The sequence below is a fragment of the Lampetra fluviatilis genome, chromosome 38 (genome assembly GCF_964198595.1).
Source record: "Lampetra fluviatilis chromosome 38, kcLamFluv1.1, whole genome shotgun sequence".
Classification (NCBI taxonomy): domain Eukaryota; kingdom Metazoa; phylum Chordata; class Hyperoartia; order Petromyzontiformes; family Petromyzontidae; genus Lampetra; species Lampetra fluviatilis.
The window spans coordinates 7752766-7779115 of record NC_136312.1 but is presented as its reverse complement, the minus strand read 5'-3'; the positions used below and the strand labels follow the sequence as shown (position 1 = coordinate 7779115).

At 43.2% G+C, this 26350-nt stretch overlaps 1 protein-coding gene across 2 annotated transcripts in view; it reads right to left on the bottom strand.

Annotated features, from left to right (window-relative positions):
- The window catches only part of LOC144945604 (sortilin-like), a 44918-nt gene extending 18858 nt beyond the window's left edge, over positions 1-26060 (bottom strand). For both annotated transcript variants that reach the window (XM_078874111.1, XM_078874112.1), the window contains exons 1-12: positions 25677-26060; positions 17720-17782; positions 14478-14557; positions 12578-12680; positions 11310-11474; positions 8609-8682; positions 7264-7316; positions 5152-5279; positions 4235-4315; positions 3085-3145; positions 1798-1953; positions 855-949 (exon numbers count right to left, since the gene is read on the bottom strand). In XM_078874111.1, coding sequence (XP_078730237.1) covers positions 855-949; positions 1798-1953; positions 3085-3145; positions 4235-4315; positions 5152-5279; positions 7264-7316; positions 8609-8682; positions 11310-11474; positions 12578-12680; positions 14478-14557; positions 17720-17782; positions 25677-25943 — 1326 coding nt within the window. In that variant the 5' untranslated portion in view covers positions 25944-26060. The remainder of the gene's footprint in view (positions 1-854; positions 950-1797; positions 1954-3084; positions 3146-4234; positions 4316-5151; positions 5280-7263; positions 7317-8608; positions 8683-11309; positions 11475-12577; positions 12681-14477; positions 14558-17719; positions 17783-25676) is intronic.
- Positions 26061-26350: the final 290 nt, after the last annotated feature.

Here is a 26350-nt window from a genome sequence, read left to right as displayed (position 1 = left end):
ACAGACGAAGCGAGTTAAATAAAAGCGTGTAAAATACTACGACGTTTCGATCACAACACAAGCGATCGTCATCAGGAAGAAAGATGACGACTGCTTGTGTTGCCATCGAAACGTCGTAGTTTTTTGTTATTTTCTTTGAACCATCTACGTGACTTTACCAAAAGACCCACGGAATATGAATTCCTGCAGCCACGAAAGCTTTAAGTCAAGATATAAATTCACATTGCTTACCTATACCATTTATCTAATTCTAAATATATTACAAATACGTACACTGCTAAATCCTAACGTTAACTATGTAGATTATCTTAGTGAAAATGCGAATAATCAATTAATTTACTGCCAACATTTACTTTAGCACAGGACGCTAATGCTAACTGCAAACACACAACCAATAAAATGCCAAGCGTTAGGCCCTCATTCTAGCACGACTGCCAACAATAACTTCACGGCCATTTGACAGTGAAAAAGCTATGACAGGAATGAACATCAATGTCCAACAAAGAGCAAAGAGGAATCTGACCATATAAAAGGAGATGCATTGGTCCGATAGAACGTTGAGTATATGTAGCTCACGGTGCAATTGCAGTGACCAATCTCAAACCGTGGACTACAGGGGTAAACGCCGCTGCTGCTTTCATTTATTCCCCGGCAGCGTTTGAGATATCCACCACGTGACTACTCCTGACGTCCACCGTCTCATTCGCCAACCTCGACACGAAGATGTAAACGCTGCTGATCGACTCCTCGCCATAGACAACGAAATGAAGATGGGTCAGCCACTATCTAATTTGCACACTCAAATGGGTTCAGCTGCAACAGGCTCTGGTTGAATGAAAAGGTGACACACTTACCGAAACATCTGCTTTGCATTCCACGTTCTTGGGTTTCAAAATAGGTTGCCACTGTCCCCCGCGGTTGAAGGTGATTCGTGACTGCACTCTGTTGTCTGCAAATAGAATGGATGTAGCAGCAGCAGCAGCAATTAAAACAGCAAGAGCTAAACATGCACGGACACCAATACAAGTCTTGCAAGGCAAAGCGAGCTTTCCCATCGCTTTACAGCCAAATGTGTGTAGTGTCACGATCTGGAAACAAGGGTTTCTGGGAGGCACCTTCTTTATTCAGCACATCCACACTTCACAGGTTCGTCCTCACACTCTCCTTAATCGCCTAGCCTAAACACAACTCTAACTTTCGATTTAAAGCTTTCGTGACTGCAGGGATTCATCTTCTTGGTTCTTTCGGTAAAGTCACGTAGAAGGAAAATAAAATAATAAAAATAAAACATAATAAAATAATATAATAAACAACGAAATGAGTTTCATTTTTATTATTTTATTATTTTCCTTCTACGTGACTTTACCGAAAGAACCAAGAAGACAACTCTAACTGTGTAACACCGACGGCACTGACCGAGACAGCTACAACTTATCCGGCCGTGCAATATCTAGCGAAGACGGCAACGACAAGATGAGCCCACTCCCATGCCGACAGCTGTGAGCTACGCTCTCGGCTCCCCTTTTATCCTCCCAGTGCGACCTGGGCCTGCCCTGACCAATCCTCCCTTCTCGAACCTTCTAGCCGGTTCCAGGTGCCTCCAAATGGGGCCCTTTGTAACCCCTGCCTCAGTTCCCCCACTCTGCCAACAGCACTATGCACACGCTCCTCCACGTGTACACTGTCTGTCCCCCCCAGCTGCCGCTGCTGTCCCACTAGCCGGCGCTATTAATCTACACGTGTACGAATCCACAAATGCTTTTGAAACGCCTTGAAGTAAAATAAATGGTCTCGTACCTTCTGCTATGCGGGTGGTGATGTAGACGCCCTTCATTGACGCGACGGGGGTGAAGTCGGTGTTGAACAAGAACGTGGTGAAGAAGTGCCTGTCAAGCGACTTGGAGAAGATGATTCCTTGCTTGTCCGAAGTGTAGATGGATCCATAGGTCTTCACTGCGCACAGCCAAAGGGGGTAGCAGTGAGGACGTATCTCTCTCTCCTTTGGTAAAAGGTGCAGCCCTGCAATGTCTTCCTCGTGAGACTGCTGGCAGAAGAGCCTCCCCACTTAGAGTTCTGGACAGCTCCTCCAGGGTATTTGGCCTACTCTTCTACGCTGGCCTCACACCTTACCCCCACCACGCACGACATGCCGATTGACTAACCGTGGTGTGCCCGTTTATAACTGTTGGGGAGATTTAAGAAACTTGGCAGCCGTTTCAACTGGCATGCCGGGTCAAGTATACTAATCATTACACCAGAGCAGCATTATCCATCAAAAGTGAAGGTATTCTTAGATATCACGTGAGCAGCATACGCCGATCAGATTAGATTAGCGGCTTATAATGTGGAATGCAGCAAAATACTTGAAACTCATGTTGATTCTAAATATGGAGAGAAAAACCGGAGGACTCAAAACGAAATCCACACAACCACAGGGAAAACGTGCAAATTAAAAATATACAGGCGTCAGGGTCGGGATCAAACCCACGACTTCCTGAACACCAGGCGAGATAGTTAACATCTCGCCACCGTTGCATCCCACCACACCACCAGGTGTTTTGAGATATTACTGGGTTTAGCAAAAATAAACTTGAAACGTTAATGTCGGTTGATAAAATAAGCATGTGGTACGAAAGTAGAGCATTAAATAGCATTGTCACTAAATACTTTTCATCACCCGTCCTCGACAATTTATTTTGCCTCTCAATGAGTGTAATAAAACAGTAAGCGGGCTAATTCTATTCTACACTAACTGAATTACAAGGACAATGCAGGGGCGTTTAGAAATGGGCTCTCATGTAATTGTACCAAAGCTGCTGTTGTCATAAACAGCAGCTTGGTGCAACACTGAACTTGATTGCTCACGCCACTGCTAGCGCAAAGGCCTCGACTCGGCGGAGCCCTGTAATAACATTTAGAAGATATTTAAGTTCAAGTGACGCTTGTGTGTTGAATGTTGTGATTGCCAAGCTACATCACAAGCTGAAATATCATTATATATATTACCAAATGCAGTTTGTATTCAGGGTAGGTAAGATACGGATGAGTATTTTGTAACACATGCAGTGGTGAACAATATCCTACCTTCCGGGTCATCAACATGCATAAACAACATGTCTTCATCATACCACAGCACGGCATATATCTGAAAGTGAAACACACAAGCAAAATGCAGGCATGGACTTTCTATAATATTAAAAAAAAAAGACACTACTGTATTTATGGTGCGCAGCCATGGTTACCACACTTCAATATCAACCCGCGATCTGAGTTTGAGTCCGAGGTCGCCGCTGACATCAGTGATGAGCGATATCAAACAGGTCCTGGGACATTCCCCCCCCTTCCACCCCCAAGATTCACCGAGCCACACTGACCAATGTGATGAAGTATGGTCAAATAACCGCCATTGTCGACACATGGGGAGGACTTAATCTTGCAGTTAATTGACAAAGGGCTCTCTCTAATACCACACTGCTCATAACGAGCGAGCTCAAAGTGATCATCCTCATTTGGCAAAGGGAGACGTAGGAGGCCCAAAGTTATAGGGTCACAGTTTAAAAGAGTGCATCCCTGTATTAAATAATAGGTGGACAAACAACTACAGACGGCCAAATCCACCGCACTGCTCTCGATACCATCAGACCGCGAAAGCTAAGCAGGAATTTGGGCTTGGATAGTACTTGAATGGAAAAACACCATGCAACAAGAAAGACCACAGGCGTGATGGGCGCTGTGGGCAGTGGAGGGCAACGCAACAGAATCTATCGTTATTCTGCACTCCGCCACCCTCGCCTTCAAACGTGCACTGACCGCGATGGTGAAGTATGGTCAATTAACCCTCAATAATAATTAACATTCGTATGGGGCATTTCATCCAGAAGATTCCCCGCACAGCAAGGGGAGGCCCTCATCCAGCAGTAGAATGACAAAGGGGCTGTAGTTTGTATTTGTTGCATGCTTTGGTCAGTACTGGGCCGATGATGAATTTGAACCCCAGACATTGTGTAAACACTCGCCCGGTAAAAGCCACGGAGTCAAATGTAAACAAAAACAGTTTTTGAGACTGTTATTTGGGCCACAAGGTAATCCTGTCACCCTGATTTATGAGAGCCATAATAAAAACCTTATGCCTCTGACAAAATCAGATTGAATGCATCCGATCTAAGAAGAACATTTTTAAAATCTTTTTCTTTACGCAAATAAGTAGAGAGCGGCTGGCTGTGTGCTCACTCACCCGTGACACATTGGAGGGCGCCAGCTGGGCTATGTTCCAGTTTTTGCCTCCATCGATGGAGATGTGCAAAGCTAGTCTGGCCTGCAATGACAAAAATCAGAGGTCATCATTTGCAATGCTGTTGATGCCACCAGGCCTCACCAGCTTCCCTCCTTCTGACATATCCTGCAAATTTTCCAGTCAACACATGACCATCAAGGTGTGCTGTTAAAATATTACATCTGGTATTAGGTCTTTATAGGGCTGCCATGATATTAATTTTCATGATACAATACACTTGCACATGTCACGAAATGACAATCATTGAGAAATCAGTTTCTAATATTTTTTAAAATGTGTATTTCGCATGGTTCATGTACTATTTTTGTGCTTTTCTGGACTTCCAGTCCAAATAAAGATTAGTTAAAAGTTGTTGAATTGTAGTTCGCTAAACTTAGGACTACCCATAGCCATTTTTGTATTACATGCTGTCAGTTACACTAAGATAATGAAATGAACTAGGAAAATGACGACTTCATATAATATCCATGCCGTAAACTACGACGGAAAACATTTTACAGACAGAGCATTACTCGAATGGATAATAGCAATTAATATATAACTTTCAGTATTCATATTGTCATTGGATAACTAAGTTGTCAAGAAATAAAACGTTTAAAAAAAATCTATTCTAGACAATTATAATCACGATATATAGTTACGGAGCAAAATGGACGATGTGACTATTGTGAATCTCAGATCGTCGTATGGCCGTATTGCAGCAGCCCAAGGTCTTTTAAGGATATCTCCGATCAGCACGGTTGGCTATGTACGGTGCGAAACAAGTTCAACATACATACAAAGGTGTCCATTACAATGACTGTCGAGTTATTAAGATTGATATATCTTGTTAAATTATAAACTTCCTTGACACTCACATTTTGATAAAGCACACTCGCGTACATGAAGTGACCGGCCACTCCAAACTCTTGAATTCCACTGGCCATTACCAAGAACGTATCTCCATAATTGATGGACTTCTGCAGTCGCAGCCACTGTTTGTTGTCTGCCAATCAAATATTACAAACATCTTGATCAGAAACAATCAATTTACAAATACTATTACAATAATCAACACATTATCTTGGAGGTGATGCTGCTCCTGCAGCATCGTTAGAGGTGCACAAGCACATACAATAAAAAAAACTCACATTTGTTAAGAACACTACCTTAATTTTTACTTAAAACTTTCGTGACTGCAATAAATCATATTCTTTGGTTCTTTCGGTAAAGTCACATAGATAGAAAAATAATACAAATAAAGTGAATAAAAATAAAAAACAAAAACAAAGACTTTTCGATTTAAAGCTTTCGTGACTGCAGGGATTCATCTTTTTGGTTCTTTCGGTAAAGTCACGTAGAAGGGAAGTAATAAAATAATAAAAATAAAACATAATACAATAATTCTCACGACGTTTCGGCCACAACGCAAGCAGCCGTCCTCAGGTGAAGAATGAAACACCACCAAGCTTGGAGCGTATATTTGTCAAGGCGCTCTTCTTCCCCCCTCCAACCCAGCTTAAATATACGCTCCAAGCTTGGTGGGGTTTCATTCTTCACCTGAGGACGGCTGCTTGCGTTGTGGCCGAAACGTCGTGAGAATTATTTTATTATGTTTTATTTGTATTATTTTATTACTTCCCTTCTACGTGACTTTACCGAAAGAACCAAGAAGAAAAAAACCAAGACGTTTCGATCACAACACAAGCGATCGTCTTCAGGAGGAAACGATGTGCCAAAGGGTGTCAGAACGAAGTGGGCAGGGTATATGTGCCCTGGGGTAAGGTAACAGGAAAACACAAATCAAGTCATGACTTGACCTGTGTTCCCTTAACAAGAAAAAACACAAATCATGTCATGACCCAAAGTGGTTGATGACATCTTTCCAATGATTGCCGAGTTTGTACCCATCCTCTCGGTTGAAATTGTCTGTATCTGTAGAAATGGATGGCTTTATGAACGAATCGTTGTTGATAGCCAGTGGGCTTGCAAATATCATCGTCTTAGAGAAATCAATTTCGTGTGAGCCAGCTGCATTAAAATAATGATCAGCCACGGCAGAAGTACTGGTCCCACCGTGTTTCAAATTTGCCTTATGCTCACGAACACGGTCTGAGATATGTCGCTTAGTTTCCCCAATGTAACTGCCGCCGCAGATACAGCTTAGTTTGTAGGCGCCGGGATATTGCATGTCAGGAATCTTGTCCTTAACAGATGGGATCAGATCACGAATTTTATGTACCGTGTTAAATCGGACCTGGATTTTGTGTTTGTTCATGATTTTGGAAATATTTTTGGTAACCCCTGCTATGTATGGCAAGGTGATGGTTTTGATTGGATCCTCAGATGGCTCCTTCCTCACGGTTGGGGTGATAGCTTTGCGGATTGTGTAGTCACAATATCCATACACCTTGAGAGCTTGGTGCACGACGGACACAATAATCCCCTGTGGGCAGGTGTAACCAGGAGGTTCCTACCAGGATTACCAAACAAATGACCAAACAAACCGCACGCTCTGCAGCGTGGGAAGGCCCTCATGCGGCAGTGTATCATAAATCGATACTTAAAGATCCACATTAATACGAAATCTTGCACCAAAATGTTTAACATGTTCATTCTGAAGTACCACTTTTGCAATATAAATATTTGGTAATTCTTTTCAGCATTTGTATAGTGGGTGTCTATATTGGCAAATACGCAGTGCGATCCATTTAGCGATACCACCACTAAATGGGAACAAATATTTTATGTCAAAGCCTCGACTTATCTTCCACCAATCTCACTTGTGAACTCATGTAACTCTCCTTTGAGATACAAGGACCGTCGCTTTCAAAACACTTGTTGGGGGCATCTATAAAATTGGATCACCCTTTGAACATTGTAGTAGCAGTGGGACCAATGCTATGATTATGAACGTGCTATTTACTCGCTGCATATTATTGTGAGCATGCGAATGACCATGTAACGCGTTTAAAAAAAGGCACACTTACATTGTGGACCGTCGCCACCCGTCGATGTAAGGTAGAGTGATCCATCCTCTGCCCTGTTAATGTAAATAGGTGCAATCGTTGACTTCCATCTCAATTCAAAACACTACCGTCACAGACAGCCTTTGTCTTGACCTTGCAGCGCATACAGAAACTCCAGTGGAATGAAAATTATTAGATTTATAAGATTAGGACATTAATTATTCACACGCATGACACGCGCCATGTACTGTAATCTGAACAAGATAATCAATTGAAATTGCACGCACAATCACGCGTGCAACACTTATGCAAATATAAAACATAAAATCTGTAAGCTTTCAAAATAGCCATCAAGATGTTACCGTAAAAGTTTAAATTGTCCATTCACCCAGAAGAATAGCAAAATAAATGCGATGACAACTGTGCTTTGCGTTACGGACCACACTTTTACAATACGCGAAAAACACAAATAACAAGAAGAGCCACGGTTAGCCATTGTTTTTGTAACAATTTGTAGCATGTCGTTGTGAGTATTGAATCAGGGATAATGGAAGCAGTTGCACCAGGTGTGCAGGAGGCAGTATGTCCATAGGCCGAGATAAGCCAACAGGACAACAATTTTTTACTTTTTTTGCCGGTTTTCTATAAAGTAGGCCTCTCATAGCAACACAGCCGTATACTAAAGTTCCGTTCATATTTTATCTCTCTTGAGAATTATTGCCTGCAGACCACATTGAGACCACGGAGCTCAAATAGCGGCTCCGTTGTAGAGGGCTTGCGTGCATCGGCCACATGGTCAGTACAAAACAAGGTGGGTTCTTTTGGCACTGATTATGGGCAACCCTTTCATAAATTTGCCCATCGATTTCATAGGGCATGTCCCGAAAAAGCAAGCCAACTTAATATTGACGTTCAGTTCGTACTGGGTCATCTTTATACGAGGGTTATCGTGAACCGATGTTAAAGCCGGACATAAAACGCGAATGCGCAAACTCTTTCAAGTGTTACAAATACTGTCAAGTGTTATCTAATGGATTCATTTTATTTAAGGCACCCAAACTCAAACAATTCTAATTCGGGAGCCGAATATAGTTTACATTATTTACAGTGGCTCACTTTAATGTTTTTTTCTCAAATGTATGTTTTTACATCGCTATCTGAAGTCACTGGAAATACCAGGGGATTTTATTGTTAACGTTACCAAGCTAAATGAGGTGAAGTGGCCTAAAAGCTAATCTGTTGAAATTGAGCTGTATGCCACTGATCCTGGCAAAAAATATATATTTTGATTCAAGAGCTTCATTTTCACTTTAAACACGACAAATGTACGTTGTAATGTTTGTGCTTATTCAGAACCGAGGCTCACCATTTATATGTGATGACATGGCTATGAATTAAACGCCAGGTAATCCCAAAGTCTTTCGTGATGAAGAGCGAAGCCTAAAAAATAAACAAATGTTATTGTTCACGACGATTACTGTATTCTCCAAATTATAAGATGGTCCCGAACGTAAAATCCACCCAAAACTCGTGCCCATTGGTCGATAAAGTTATACAAATCTGGTCACTCACATACACGCACAAACACCTACTAGATTTTAAAATGGGTTTTTTATTTTAATGCGACTTTAGTCAAAGGAACACCATCTCAAAATGTGTTGAAAGCGTTTCACGTAATTTATTCACAAGACTGTAAGTACGTCCATTACAGCGAACGCTAAATTCCACCAGCTGCCTGCACTGTGAAGGCCACGCTCGGCTCGATTCAATTTCACGAGCATAGTCGGCACACTTCTCTCTGAAAATAGGTCGCACTCAGTACAAAATGCTCGCCACAAATTAACCTTGATAATCTCGTCACGGAGCATAAAGCAACGCGCAAACTCCAGTCATCCTCGCGGCGGCTTCTGGCTAAACATCGAACAAAGATTGTCACCGCATCGTGCACTTTTTATGCGCTTCTGTAGCCGTCTAGAATGCTCTTCCGATATTAGGAAGCTACTGGGAGCTATGCACTTTTAAAATCTAGACTGAATATCCATTTCTTCAGAACTGATTTTTGTGTTCAGTTTGTTGTCCTTCCCCCCCATCTCCTATAAGCACGTTTGGCTGCGTGCGGTGCGAAATAAGTTCAACATACATATGTAGTGACATCGTTGCATGTCACTGTGTGAAGCCGGCCTGGGAGAGGCACGGCGCGCGATGTATCGACACCGCAGACACCACAGAAGGTGGATGCAGTACCGGCCTTAGCGGGGCTCGAGGAGCTATGACTGACAGCAACCAATGGCACCACGCGCTGCGTGCAGTGCCAGCCCTACAGGATGGAGTGCGGGGGTGCCGGCCCCGGAACGGAGTTTTAAGGGGCAATGGCACTCTGGTTGACCTGGGGACCCCCAAAGGGGGGCTGGGGGGACCACGTGTCAAGTTGGAGATCCTCCTCAAGGGTTCGAGAAGGGGGTCGTGGCTAGGGGCGGAGCGAGCGCCGCCACGGAGGCTATAAGCCGGTCCCTCCCAGTGGGACCGGCTGCTGTTGTGATCCTCAAGACTCTACGTCTACGCACTATGTCCGAAGACAAGTCACTAACACGGGGACCCAGACCCAAGCTGGGGCCCCGTCCGTGGTAGCTAACTCCCAGTGTAGTTAGCGTCGTTAGCCTGGTGGACCACCACCATAGGTTATTATCTGGTGAAGGGGCAGTTACCCCTTTGTGTTAGTGTGTTGGTATTCATAAATGTGTTGTCACCAAACAGTACGTCTGAGTCTCCGTTTGAGCCCACTACACATACATAGATGTCATCCTATGAGGACTGCATTCACAAAAATTTGAGGCTCGTGTCACCGTGGCCGAAAAGCCACCAAATCACAACAGTCAACCACAGTGGACAAAATGTACGAGGGAAAGTTTTGACAAGAGAACGGATCTACCGGCTGTACAAACCATTTGGTGATTCTGCTGCTGCTTGGTTGGCAGTGGTGTACAAGCACAAATTATGCAAAAATAAACTCAAACTATAAACTACACTTATTAAACTAAACTATTTTTATTTGAGCAGGTACGGCCCACTAAGCTAGAAAGCTAATTTTCAGAAGCGATCTGGCCACCAATAGCTCAACGACGTGGCTTGTAATGTGGACATTTCTTTCACCCAAATACTCTAAAGCATGTTGATTCTTAACGTGGACGGAAAAAACGGAGAACCCGGAGAAAAATCTATGCAAACTCCAAATATACAAACACATTCATCGGACAAACTCTCTTCTTTGATGAAGGACCATTGGCTGAAATATCAACTATTTCTACGTATTTCTTTAAAAGGTATTCATATTGATGAATGCGCCAAGTGTTATTTGCTGTACAGGTTTCGGGTTATGCCATTGTTTGCATCCCACATATGCAATTCCTGAAGCCTCTACAGCAGGGGTGGGGAACGTCCGGCCCGCGGGCCATATGAGGCCCAAGAAATCATTTGGTCTGGCCCTGCCAAGGCAACCGCATGACTCGAAATTCAATAAATCTAGGCACTTTTTTCATAGCAACATAAATTTAATTTTGCATGGCCTGCGAATGATGTTATAAATAGCCAAATGGCCCTTGGCAGAAAAAAGGTTCCCCGCCCCTGCTCTACAGGATCAGCGCACCACAACCTCAAAGGTGCTGAATTGCATGCGAGCGCACCTCCGCAACCTGGCCAAAACTCATGGCACAATTGGTATGACGGACATAAACTCAGTGATCATTATTTTAGCAAAACTTTCAAAATGAAGCGTCCAAACCTGACTGAATGCAAGAGCCATTAACAAATCACACAGCACGCCCCATGCATTTTCGGGTTGTACCACGCATTTTGTTCGGCACGATGTCTGATATTTTTCTCCATTTGCTGGGGGAGCTGCTTCAGGACATCGATTCACTCCCTCAACTTTAGCTGCACTTTCAGTACACGGAGCGGAACATCGGACATCACGTGAGATAATGCGTGGTCCAACACGAAAACACAGCAGCGGCAACCGCGAAAAACTCGGCTATTGCATCCGATAACATCGGTCGCATGAAGGTTCTTACGTTGAGGCTGATGCACACGAGAACGTCGGGGTTTATCGGATGGAACGAGAACTTGGTCATTGGAGCGAACGGTATAGGCTTGACCTCAAAGTTCAAACCTCCGTCGTTGGAGGTCACCAGGAAGTAGAGGATGACGTGCCCCAACTTTTCCGTCAGCAGCACAACCTGTATGTTCAGAGGGGGCCGTGGAGGAAAAGAGACAGTGTCAATCGACACCAATTATAATGAGCAAATCTCTGTACACAGCCGCACATCCTATTGCCGTATGTCAGCCCTAATCAATTAGCTGCCCCCACACAGTGCAGCTTTTTGTGCATGTCGTTTTCTATAGATGTTCCTAATTCTGACCTTTTCACTTAGGGTACTGATATTGTTAAAATATTACATTCATTCACTTCTAAAAGTACATTCAAGCATTTCGTCAAGTTAAGCAGTTTACACTTTTTGTCCAGAAAACTATTCGTGCAGGGTGTCATTATAATTTTCTACACATATCCACACACCTTTCACATATGTTTCTAATAACGTCGGTGACTATCAAGTTGGATATGCGACATTATACTGTATTCTAAGGGGGACTGCTTAATGTATAGTTACAGTGGCAGTGTTCAAGTGCATAATGAGCGGCACTGAATGTTGGTTGCTGAAGGTGCTCCCAAGCACGTGGAGTGAAACGTCGGACATTGTGCCGAACAACGCATGGTGCAACAAGCCAACACATCGGGGAGCGACACACACACAACTGTAGAGGAGTAGAAGACAGTAGTGGCGTCATGTGCGCTGTCCGGCGCGATGGCGTCACGGGACATGGGGTCATGCGCACTGGACAGTGCGACACAACTCCTCGAGGATAAAGGGGGGACCCTGTGACGTAAGCGGGGTCGTAACTGGAGTCAAGGGTCGAGAGAGGGTGAAACGGGGAGCCAGGGCTGGACGTGGCTGTGCTCCTCGATCGGCCGTGTTGGATGATCCCACGGCCGGCGCAGAGGAGAGCACAGGGCAGCCGGCTGTGTTGGGAACCAGTGGGACCCCTAACCCCTGGGAAGTGGTTCACCCCTCCCGTGTCTTGTGTAGCCCTTGATAAACGGCGAAAGCCCTTAACCTCACCTCCGTCTCTGAGCGAGTCGTCGCCAGCTCTCCTCAACACAACCATGAGAAGCCACAGAGTGGTAGAGCGACTGAATCTCTCTCAGGTGTCTTCGCATACCTAACCATCCCGCTTGATTAATTTGTGAGTGTGCTCACCTTTGGGCTAATACAGCACTTACCCGTTGTGGATTCAGTGGATGAGAGATGATGGAGTGATCATTTCTGATCATGCCATTTCCTATCTCTCCCGTGATGTCCTTGTAAGTTTTGCCATAATCCGTACTGCAACATCAACGCAATAATCAGTAAATCAAATCACACTGTCAAACTAAACTAAAACTCCACTATTTTTATTTTACCAGGTAAAGCCCACTGAGCTATATAGCTCTTTTCAGAAGCGACCTGGCCACAAATGATAGCTGAACGAAGTGGCTTATCATGTGGAAATATCTAGCAACCAGATACTCTAAACACATGTTTCTAAATGTGGAAGGAAAAACCGGGGGACCTGGAGAAAAATGTACGTGACCACGGGGAGGTTCGGGATGGAACGCACTACCTTCTGTATACTAGGAAAGGTAGTTAACATCTTTCCACTGTGGAATCTCAAACAATAACCGTTGAGACTGCATCACCATCATAAAAGTCAGGCTCTCGTATTTGTATTGTTTCAGTTGCACAACTGATTCTACCAAAAAGGGTAGGTCCCGTTTCCTTTTATATATGGAAGTCAAGGCAATGAAATACTCTCGATTATCCATGCTAATGACGGGGAGAATGACCGCGGACATTCGATTTTGATTGTTTTTCAATTTAGAACGAATACTAACGATCAACCGAGCGATGGGCGTGCTCAGTGATAACACTTTCCTGCTCCCGCGCAGGAGACTGCCCACTAAGTGGATAGCAGCAGAGCCACGCCAATCAAAATCAAAATCCACCCAATGTTGTAAAGATATGCAACCACTGTACTGTAGAGGCGATCACCTGAATTTACGATTAACCGGAGCTCATATTTGTTCGATATAAGAATGTGACTTGTAATACTCTTGTACAAGAAAAACAATGTATTACTATTTTTAGATCATTAATTTGGCCATAAATGAAAATACATTCATTTTAAATTTATGTTAAAATATCAGGTGCGCAGTTAATTAGCAAATCGGATAATCTGCACGTGGATAATCAAGAGCCTACTGAATTTCAGCTTTTAATAAAGAGTAAGATGGAATTTCTGACAGTACTTCTGAATGTATTTAAATAACTGGGGAATACATTTTTTTACGAGTTTCCTAAAATATACTTGGTGATCCATTTAAGTGTAACCCACTTTAAGTACAGGGAGAAATTACGCTGAAAACAACAATGTATTTTAAAGTCTGCCACCAATTTCACTCCTCGAAATTCAATATTTTAACACTCTCTGCTCTAGAAGATATCAAGCCATCACTTTAACAATATTCAATCCCCCATTGAGGGAATAAAGCGGGTCATTAGAAATCAGTGGAGTATCTATATATATGGCTCTGCTTGTAAAAGGTAATAAAGGTGCAGTCCTGCAACTACTTGCTCGAACCACCGCTGGCACAAGGGCCTCCACTATAGAGGGGCCCCCTCTCAGAGCTCCAACCCTGGACTCCGAACATACAATCAGTAAAAAGTAGTTTTCATTAATAATTTGTTAATAATATATTTAGAAATGTAATTTATTTGTTATCCAGGAAAATTTCACCGAGCCTCCAGATTTTTTTCAGGAGAGGTTTTTCACTGCTATGTTTGATGTTAAAAAGCTCAACTGATGTCATTCAAATTGATTTGACCTGTGTGCTGGCATCGTGGTCCAAATTTGAAAAATGACCGGCGTGTTACTCATTTGGAATCGCACGTAGCAGCATCGCCCCCTACCGGTGAACTACATCAGTCTGCGAAACATAGCGCCTTGGCTATAATCCTGCGCTATAAGAATGGCGCAAGTACCAAATGTATAAAATTATGAATCATTAATATCCTCAGCTTACAACAGCAACACAGACGTGATGATTATCCAAGCTCAAGTGTGTGTTTTGGTTCTATAAATACCTTATGTAGAGTTTGCTTCGATCAAACAACAGCTGCAAGAATGGCACATTGAAGTCTCTTGCTGTTAATGCCAACACAACCTAAGGAAATGGGAAGGCAACACAGGATTATAAACACACTTTTCTCCTCTTGTATTATACAGAAGAGGTTCGGAGTGCATCTTGTGATCCAGTGTGTGTGTACGCTCGTGACCATATTTATATAACTTTATATACACGAAGAACAAGTTTGGGGAGCATTTTAAAATATGGAGAATGCAACATTTTAAAATAAGAATGTTTTTATTGCTGACATCATTAACATCATCACAATGTGTGTCACATTCACTGCTAGATGAAAGGCTCCACACACCATCTCTATCCCTCACTGTGCGACTGTGGTCATCCAGAATGGACCGCACAACATATTACGATGCAATACCCAATCCACAAACACAAAGGAGACAGCGGATACACTCCGCTGCTTCTGACGCGGATATTGCAGTTGTCGCTCTGCATCTACATCAGCAGCCATACGGAAGAAGACTGTCCCCCCCCACCCCATAAAACATGACCGCTTACTCCTGTACACGATTGCTTAATCTCAGTGCTAAATCTCTGTGGCGATTTGTTCTTGGGGGTTGAAATCTCTTCTTGAGCTGCCAATCTATCGCTATTCTTGTCCTTTGGGCATCTTCTATTTGTGGGATGTGTCCTGCCCAAATCGGCAAGTCTCTGAATTGTGTTTGTTCCCAAAATCTGAGTCCTTCACATTATATTACGGGCATGTATCTTTCCATTCTTCTTTGCACACGCATATGTCACAGTTGGTACTCTGCACATGATCGAATGTAAGTGGTGGGTGACGTGGCCCAACAAACTGTGTTTATCACCTATTGCAGAGGTTCGTGGATTGAATCTGGCAGGCCACAGTTAATAACGCGGGTATTTATTAATCCATAAATATACACATGCCCGCTACTTCACAATGGACATTAAAGATTTACAGAGGGACTCATTCGAAGACAGTAGGACATTGTTTGCCAGCGTTATGGTCCAAATTTGCCAAAATTTAAAATTACACATAGCAACAACAACCTCTACTGGGAACTACAGCAGACTGTCTGCAATACTTAGCACCCTCGGGATAGCTTTGTGCTTTGAGAATGGCACAAATACCAATTGTAATGATGATCTGATTTATTGAAATATTTTGCTTTATGATTTTTTTTAATTTTAAACCAAACCATAATATTTTCAAAGGAAATATGCTACCGATTTTATTGGAAGTTTTGTGTTTGATTTACAACCGCCGTAATTATTTTGACCAACAAGCAGGGCCCCATGTGAACATGTAGGTCACACAATCACGGAGCAGATGGAACAGTTCGATGACAGGTTAAAGTTTAAAATGTGTAAGATATATCTCACTTAAACTAACCCAATAAATAAATAGTGCAGATATTATCTTGTACATACATTCCCTGGCCACACTAAACATGGCAGCCACTATCTCTTATCTTCTGCACACATACCTCAGCTGTCTCATGAGTTTAGAGTGTGATTCCCGAGAACAAAATATGTTAGCGCCAGTCACTTCTTCCGCGCTTTTTGTCCCACAAGTTTAAATCTTCTTTCCCAAGTATTCTCTCTCTTCGGTCTCCCTCAAATTTCCCTTTTCTTCTAAGGTCTTTGCGTGGACTTCCTTTGCAATGTTGTATTCTGACCTTATGAACTTTCTTTTCAATTTAGTCTTCTGACCTTCTGGCCACACGTACAAACCATCTCAGTCGATTCTCACTCAACTTCTCCTCTATCGACTCTACCTTAACTCGTCATTGTACTTCTTAATTTTTCACAAGATCATTTCTGCCATTCATGATAAACGTTTTTGGGTTAGATCGCGTTATTTATAAATGTGTCATAACCCTCCACCACCAGACACGCAGAGGTCGCAACTGGGTACCCGATACCCGTACCCTACCCGATACCCGGCTACCCGTACCCTGCCAGGTACGGGTACGGGTACCCATTTGCGACCCTGGTGCGGCCGGGTACGGGTACGGGTAAGGAATCAAAACCCGTTTGCGACCTCTGCCGACACGACCAATCAGCAAAAAAGTGTCACGTTGACAAAAGACATCAGGTACAATGATGAATTAAATGATTACGTCACCCTGCTGCTGCTGCTCTATTTAACACCGGGAGCAAGAGCAGAGCCTCACCATTCTGGTGAATTGCCCGATGATGCTGGATGCAATTACCAGCGAAACGTCGTACTCAAAAATTGTAAATGTTGTGGTTTCACTCTTCAACACACCGATGGGCTAAAGTAGTGAACTATTTGTCTTTTGTCAACGTGGCACTTTTTTGCTGATTGGCCGTGTCGGGTGGTGGAGGTTTACGACACATTTATAAATAACGCGATCTAACCCAAAAACGTTGATTATGAATAATATTGGTCGCGAAAGCCTACGTGTTAAACTGATCATTTCTGCCAACTCCACGAATCCATCTCAGAACTCTGAACTGTCACCATCGGTGTGTGCACTAGCGGTTTCTTTCGTGAAGTGCCGGTACGAAATAAGTTAAACATCCATACATACATCTAAAAATGTAAACTCATGTTAGACAGCTCAAAACCCAAGGACTATATACTATAAGAGAAGAGCTATTATTTTTAGAGTTGATTGTTCATTTTATTTGAAAGTTTTCATACAAATGCACGATGGTGAATTCCTGTTTCTCGCCTGACGTACATATGTATGCCTGTATGTAGAACTTCTTTTGCACCGTACATAGCCAACCGTGCTAATCGGATGGCTACGCACGCATGAAAAGCACACTCATTGAAAGCACACTCAAGACGCAATGTTCTAGAGTCACAACTATTTTCAAGTTCAGCTCCATGTGGTAAGTTTAACACGTAGGCTTTCGCGACCCCCATCCTGGCGAATTGCCCGATGATGCTGGATGCAATTACCAGCGAAACGTCGTACTCAAGTTGTAAATTGTTGTGGTTTCACGCTTCAACACACCGGTGGGCTAAAGCAGTGAACTAATTGTCTTTTGTCAACGTGACACTTTTTTTACTGATTGGCCGTGTCGGGTGGTGGAGGGTTACGACACATTTATAAATAACGCGATCTAAACCCAAAAACGTTGATTATCCATGTGGTAATTTTACCCAAAATATTATACTAGATTAAAAACATCTGGATTAGGTAGAGATAAAAGTAGGAAATTGGTAAACATGCATCTTACCCCGGACTTGTTTCCAACCCAAGCCAGAGTCATTTGACTGCCGTCATCATCTTTAAAGGATTGCTGTGAAATAGAAAGACAACGAAACAAAGTGAGATGGCTGAAACACTTCACCGACAGATTATTCAAGAACCTCTCAGTATTCTTTAATATGCTACTACTTGTCTGGTAAAAAAAACATATATACTATTAAATACAAGCACCAGACACAACTCATAATTACATCTCGAAATGTATTGGCATTTATGCGTTTTAACAGAAGTATAAGTGCAGCTCTCCACTTAGAGGGAGCTCAAGAGGGTATTTGGCCTCCTCTTCCATGCTGGCCAGAAGTAGTGGAAAGGTGGCGAGTTCCTGCCCTTTACTCCACCATACGTGACCTGTTGGTCGAGCAACTACGGTGAACCGAATAATATTGCTGCGTCGACAGAGGTGGGGGGGGGATTAAAGAAACGTGTCCTACATTTGAACAGCCGAGCTGGCGACCTCTAGCGCAGTTCACTCTCTCACCCCTTCCACCACGGCAGCATTCCAGATGCTTTATACACACTATTGACAAACTATATTGTATATTACCTTTAACAATGTTGAAATAAACATGGGAAATATTTGTATTGTTCAAAATAACATTGTGATTCACCAACCAATGGGCTTTCCAAACAAATGTTTTCCAGCACTGTTATTTGCTTACTTAAGCAAACAAAACGTGACCTGGTTTCTTTTTCTCTAATCAACAGCAGTTGCCCATTTAACAAATGCTGTTGGATTGCCCGGTACAAAAATGAATAACCACCTATGATGCCTGAGCAGATTCAGTCTTAAAGCCAATTCAATATTGGGAAAGAGACACCGACCGCATTAATGCAGTTTCTTCCCTGTTGACTTGTAATTGTATCACTACCATTGCACAATCAATCCTGTACGCCCTGCAGACACTGTTTTTCAGCCCGTGCATGATGTCATCCCTCCATGGCTTTGTCAGGGCCTGTCCAATCTTCTGTTCTCCGACCTCCACGCGACTATTTTTGTAAGGCACCCTATCATCTTAGTTACTTGTTCCTTTACTTTTTTTTAATGTTAAATGTTTTATTCCACATCTTCCCTTACCTAATACATTGCAACATCCTGAAGTTCTGGACGATGTTACCAGAGGCATCGAAGGTACCAGGTACATCGGACTCATCAGAGCAGGTGGGGGGGGGGAGGGGGGGCAGGTCATTGCCGTTCTGGGCTAAGGTATTTAAGACTTGTGTAATATTTAGGAATGGACCCCTTTGTACGTGTGTATTCTTCTTCCTTGTCTACGAGCTAATAGCTCAGGATGCTGCAGTGCTGAGATTAGGCTGAATTAATTCAGCCATTGAGTATGGGAAGGGCAGGGAGGGGGGTTCGTAATACTTCCACGTACTCAATATGGTTTTCCTGGCCACTATATTGAAAGTCCTTAACAAAGAGTTCTGATCTGGAGTCAGTCCCACTTATCTCAGACCCTGCTGTGTAGTTTCCACACTTATGTTTACACGTGTATTGTAAATCTCATCATTATATGTTTGTAGACGTAAGCTATAGTTGTACATGACCGGAAAGCATGTTCGTAATCGTGTACTACACACGGGGGGCACCTCAGACAGTCCGGAGATGAGGCTGTACCAAACCTAGCACTCTCCTCTGGTTGGTCATGTCGGCTCCGTGTAGAAATTTGAATTGGATAGTTCTCGGAGGGAAGGTTCTGGCCCCCTTGGAAAGTGGATTTCCAAAACTGGGTTCAATGTCTTGTTGGAGAATGGGCGATTTTGCTATTCGCTCACGTGGCACTAGGGCCTCAGGTCAGTGCGACCACCATTGCTGTGGTTCTCTTGTGTGGATGCTCTTGCAGTTGGCAGCACCGCAGCTTGTGTTACATAGACATGACATTAACTTACTAATCCCCCTAATCTCCCTGCCTAATGTCTCCCATCAACATAGTGATAATCTCCCATTAACACTGCTGTTGTGCGCATATGCGGGGATGATACTCTTATGCGGCGACGGAAGCTCATTTCATGCTAATCTCTCTCCCTAATCTCTCTTTCCCTAATCTCCCCCATTAACACAACTGACGTGCTTGCGCCCGGGGATGGAATTCCTTTCCAGCTCAGACCCCGCTTGCTTGCCCATCGCCACATAAATAACCTCTTGTTGTTGTAACAGCTCTCTCGCTGGTTCAGCAGTTCCACTGCTGGATTGTTTTTTTCCGCCTGAGGACGACCGCTTGTGTTGTGATTGAAACGTCATGATATATAATTTTTTTATTTTATATTTATGTATGTTGAACTTCTTTCGCACTTTACGTAACCAAATCGTGCTAATCGCAGGTGCGGGGGGAGTACAATAAATTAAACACAAAAAACAGTTCTTCTTTCGCTTGTATGACACATTGTGAATGGAAGTTGTCTCATTCACAACTGCAACACAGGACAGTAGAATGTGTCCTCTAATCTGTGGTGATATAGGCGACCAATATCACGGATCCTATTATCTGTGAGATTATCTGGGATTTTACTAATTTTATCCACAAAGTAACCCATTCTGGGCTCTTAGGATGTAAAAAAACGTTGCCCGTGTAAAGCATCACTTCATTTTCCCAGACACAAGTAAAAATTAGGCTTGGGATGCAAAAGGATGTGCCACATGACAGAAAATGTGGGCATGAAGATGATACTTGAATAAGTGGCCTCAAGGTGCACATAGCCTGGCACAAGCGTTGTTGTGACGTCACCACCACTTAGTGGCGAATGGCGGTTGTTGTTGTTCAGTCTATATATGTATGTATGCGTGAGTCCATTTGTGCGTGTAACTCTATGTGTGTGTATCAATGGATTTGCGTGTGTAACTACATGTGTCTGCCTTTTTCGCCCGGGCAACGCCGGGTACTAACCGCTAGTATCGTATATATTTACCGTATTATTTCACCGACACACTGCCGCCCAGCATCGTGAAGCATAGTCAAATAAACCTCACGGCCCGCATGGCGTCCACGGGCACTCATCCAGCATGCACTGTATTATTTTAACGTTCAAATACTGCACGTAGGCGAGATAATTCTTAACGGGGGTTTCCACGAAGATTGCCAATGTCGGTTTCCATTGGATTCGAAGGATGTTAAGACTTTGCCCATCTGCAAAGTGTCGTTTTATTTTCGGAGCAGTTTCACATTTCACGGAAACCCCCTATGAGCAAAAATCAAGAAGTTGCAGTGGCTTATGCGTCTCTATTATTGCGCAATAACAAGGTTGGCAAGCCAGCACAGGCATATCCTTCCTTCATGTGTTCACACCTAGCCTTTGACCCAATCACCCGAATGCTACCGAGGCGTGAGACCTCGAAGGCTACGCTGTAGGGTTGAGCCTGGCACGTTTGTCCACGAGACAACTTTTTTAATTGGCTGTGTTGGGTGGTGGAGGGTGTACAACACACATTTTACTCAAACGATCGGACCCAAACATCGATACATGCTAAAATAGGCATAACATGCTGAATAATACATAATATAAGGATATTCCTATTTGTGCTGATTTGTTATCGCCAGGTTTTGGGTAACCCTTTAAACAATGTAACAATGTGACGCTACAGCAGGCCACAAAATCCACACACTAATAAAATCCGCAAGTGTTTGTAATCCGTGGCTCCTCCAGAAATCTTCGGGACCGTTGAGCCTGAAACCCACAAAACATTGCAGATTTCTAGTTCTCCTCCGTTAATGGCCGATTCCCCTCCTGCAATCCACACCACATGAGCAGTGGGGTGATGGCCACCTCTGTTAGTGGCCATCAGCCGGCTGCGCAATATCACATTACGACAGCAGGAATCAGTATTTTCCATTGACAACCACTGTTGACTTTCCACACTTTATCTATCCCGAAGGGATTATGCCAACCCCTTACCAGAATCTGAGCTTGGAATTTGTGAGTCAAGTGTTCCCATCACAGTGCCATCTGGCTGGATTATAGCAAAATCAGTATCAATAACATGTTCCAACAAAAGTTTGCAAACATACATGAGAAGAGCCAGATAATGTAAAACATTTACCAGTGTCTGTTTATGCTACTGGAAATAAAACAGGGACATGTTATTCATCCTGAAATCTAATTTAGAAGAAATGCCATGGCTAAGCGTCACAGGATATTCCAAATCAGAATGGACGGATACTTAAACAAGTGTAGTTTTCCTTTCTGGAAATAACCCACGTGCCTGACAAGAAATTCAACCACATTGGAACTCTGTTCCAAAATGTGTGCGTCAATCTTACTTGTGTTTACGTTCAGCAGCTAACTACCAACAGTACAAACACCGTGTTTATTTAAAGCACAGTCATAAAACACAGAAAATCTAGGCCAACTGATCCATCAATAACAAATAATCATGTTTCATTAAATGTTTCTTAAGGTAATATAACAATGCGGGTGAAAATTGTCTCATTCATAACTTCTGGAGTACAGAACTCCCCTTATCCACAGTAAAATAGGGAGGCCCAATACTGAATCCTTTAATAAACTATAAACTATTTTTTATTTTACCAGGTAAGGCACACAGAACTATATAGCTCTTTTTCATATGCGAACTGAATTATAATGTGAAAATGTATTGCAGGCAAATATTCTAAATGAATATCTAAATGAGCGAAAAACCTGAGGACCCGGAAAAAAATCCACGCAACCACGGGGAGAACATGCAAACTCCAAACATACAGGCACCAGGGTCGGGATCGAACCCACGTGCTCCTGTATACCAGGCAAGGCAGATGACATCTCGCCAAATGGGCCAGACACTTCATAACGGGGCTTCCACGAAGACTGCTGATGTCAGTTTCCACTGGAATCGAAGGATGTAAGATTTTGCACCTGCAAATCGTCACTTTGTTTTATGAGCAGTTTGCATTTCACGGAAACCCCCAAAGAGCACAAATCAGGAAGTGTGCAGTGGCTTACGCGTTCTCTATTATTGTGCAATGACAAGACTGACAAGCAAACAGAGGCATTATTTGCCTTCATGCTCCACACCTAGCCATTGACAAAACACCTGAAATGCTCTACTCTTTGGTTCTTTTGGTAAAGTCACGTATAAAGAGAAAATAATGAATTAAATACTTTTCTCTTTATACGTGACTTTACCGAAAAAACCAAAGAGTAATTCCTGCAGTCACGAAAGCTCCAACTTAAGTATGAACCTGAAATGCTCCAGAACCTGTGAGTCCATGGAAACTAAGCAGCGTTGAGCCTGTATGTATATTAAACTTCTTTCGCACCATACGTCCACAAACGTGCTAATTGGAGGTGTAGGGGAAGGACAAACTGAACACAAAAGGCAGTTCAAAAGAAATCCGTTTTCAATGTAGACAATAAGTGTTTAAATGGGTCACCAAAATGCTCAACAACAATAAAACAGACGTTATCAGCATTGTGGGAAATTGTGGGCTATTGAGGGCAGTGCAGCTAAATCAATTGTCCCGTGTTCCCCATCACGAATCCTGACCAGAGTAGAAAGGGTATGGTGAACCCCCTCACGACCTGCACGGCATTATTAGGCTTTAACTGCTCCTACAACTTGAAAAGGTAAATTAATTTAATGTATTGATAAATAAGTGGTGATCCAAATAGCATTCTATGCAAATATTCTAACTGTGCATAACACTGCTGTGTTACTTACATTTGCAATGAGAATGGCGAGATGGATTTCAGAGATCCCAAAGAATGGACTAGGTGAGATATAAGGCAAGAATGGTACCATTCTCAAGACAAGTTGAAAGTCGACACAGATGCCTGGGACATGCGATAAGCAGCGAGGAAAAACACGTCAGAAAAATAAATGTATGAAACATGGAAGCACCAGGGTGGAGAGTCAAGCCTTTGATGTACTATTTAGGGGCTATTGCCCGAAACGTCACCTATTATGTTTTTTTCCTTTTCAGGAAGTTTCATGAACGAATGATGACTCGTTGTTTTTGTTGTTTGTGCACTAGTGACAACACAGAATCACCAGGTGGTGAGCCTTGATTTAAAGGTACATGGAGAGGAAGGGTCAAGTGGGGAATATTCTAGGAATAGTATTACATTTGAACGCTGAACTGGACTTGAAAACACGGATGGGTGGTGCCTTTTAAGTGAAGAGATAAGCATTAAATAAGTTATATTTAAAAATACTTTTTTTTTAAAACACGCTTTAATGAAATGTACCGTAGGAGTAATGGCAGAACTCCACGACTCCAGGAAGTGGCCCCGAAGCTTGCCATAACGTAAGGGACTTGGTGATTTACAGCCAACGTGAGTTTAGCGTGGACAAATAAACCCAAGCCGAAACATAAAATATAAAAAAGATTTTTAAAAAAATGTAATGATAGAATATAGTATTGTCATCAGTATGACATAAGTATGCCAAGTTTGCAGTCGATACGACATTGGGAAATGGGTAAAAATTGAGTTACAAGATTTTTTGAGGATACGACAACAGTGAGTTAAATAAATGCGTGTAAAAAAAAGTACACTCCCAGTGGTATAGTTTGCCATATATGTGAGATCTCCACCTCTCACATTTCAAATATTTAGCAGCCATTCAGACGTCATTTAACCAGTTCACCAAAGGCAGCCTTGAACCACTGGTGGAAATTCCACATTCTCACGGCGGTGGGTGAGGGAGGCTTATACAGTCGTTATTGGACATAGTGTAGATCATCTGGTAACGTTTTACAAGTCACCATCAGCCTTGATCAATCCACTGCTGGATGAAGGCCTCCGCTGGTCACCACCACCTATCACAGTTCTGCACCTGCACGCGTATAGATTTCATCGTTCCATCTCCTTGCTGGCCGTGGAATTTCAGACGCGTTCCATTTCTTGGCCACCACTCCGGTCTTTCACCATACAGAAGTTATCACCCATCGCACCAACGTACTCGGTTTGTATAATACAGTTCCAACGATCCGTTTGCACGAATAATGTTTAACCTGCGTGTAACGCCCTCCAGTCCGCGTTGAGAACTTCCTCTTTCGGTTTCTCTCAATGTAATTCCCAAGCAAATGGCTCGGACTGATGGAGCCGTGGTGTAAACTGGTCACCGGTTCGATTTGCCGGCACAATCGTTTGTTTTTGGTTTATCCCACCCACCCAGGCCCTCCGTTGTCTCCACCCGGCAAGTATAAAAGGGTTATAGAGGTAGTCCCCGAATTACGATGGAGATGAGTTACGACGACCCCATCGTAAGTATAAACTATATACTGTATGTATTTATTCATTACAATACTGTATTGCACAGTAAAATTAAAAGTTAAAAACAATGATTTATTATTTTATTTCTATAATTTTTTATTTTTTATTAGATTTTTTCTTTATTTTTCACCTACGTGACTTTACCGAAAAACCTAAGAGTATGAATCCTTGCAGTCACGAAAGCTTCAAATCTAGAGTTAAAAACAAGGTAAATCCTTATCCTACCTATATGAACTGCAATTTCATGAAAAGTTTTTTCAGGAAACAATCCTATCTGCGGGAGATGAGTACATCCCGGCAGCGTCCCAACGTACAGCATCGTACCTCGTACGCTTCTGCGTTTGCCTGCCGCGTGAAATGTAAAATATTTAACAATTTTGTCATATCGATATCGCCATCGTAAGATCGAATATCGTAAGTCGAACCGTCGTAAGTCGGGGACTACCTGTAGTCGGTTCGGCGGGCCCCGCGTGCGTGGGGTCAAGTGTGGGTGTACACGTACCCCCTCTCTTCCCAATACGTCTGGCCAACTTGGAAGAGTAGGCCAAAAAATTAAAACAGCGTCTTCTAGAGCTCCCTGGAGTTGAGAGGGCCCCTTCCGCAAGCAAGCGACCAAAGGAATTGCAGGGCCGCGCCTTGACCTTTTTGTTGTCGTTATAATTTAGGATTTAAAACAAAAATAAACCCATACGTACAGCGAGACAGCGCAGACTCACGTTGAAAGTGCTTTCTCTCAGGTCGTCCGCGATGCCGTCGTGACTTTGGCCGGACAAATCGCCAGCACTGCCGCTGCTGTTCGTGCTGTCACCATTACCGGGCGCATTCCTCGCAATCCGCCGACGATCAGCGGAGAATGTCCACCTCGCCGGCGAGTTGGAGTTCTTGGCCGTAGCTTCGACATCCCTGAGGAGCGCGGTGGCCACGGAGAAGAGAACGGTGGTAAGAAGAAAAAGAAAGGCGAGGAGGCTGCGAATTGCAGCCATCGCCACCGTCGGATCAGCTGTTAATGAGCCTTCCTGCTCTAGGAAGGAAGATGCTTCTTCTTCTGGAAGACGCAGCTGTCTTCTGGAAGATGCTCCCAGTCAGAAAGGAGCTTTCACTTTCGGCATTGGTGACCTTCTTCTGGAAGATGCTTTCAACTTCTGGAACACGTCTTTTGGACTTGTTATTTCGGCAGATATTTCCTCTTCTGGAAGATGTGTCCTTCTTCTGGAAGGTTTATATTTCTTTTTAGAAGGCTATTCCACTTCTGGTAGATACTTAAGCGTCCGGAAGAGAGTTACGCTGCTGGAAGAGATGTCTCCTGGCATGACGATTTATAGTACTGTGCAATATTTGTCCGGCAAAAACAACCCCCTATCTCCTCGTTGGTGCCGGACGGCAACGCTGT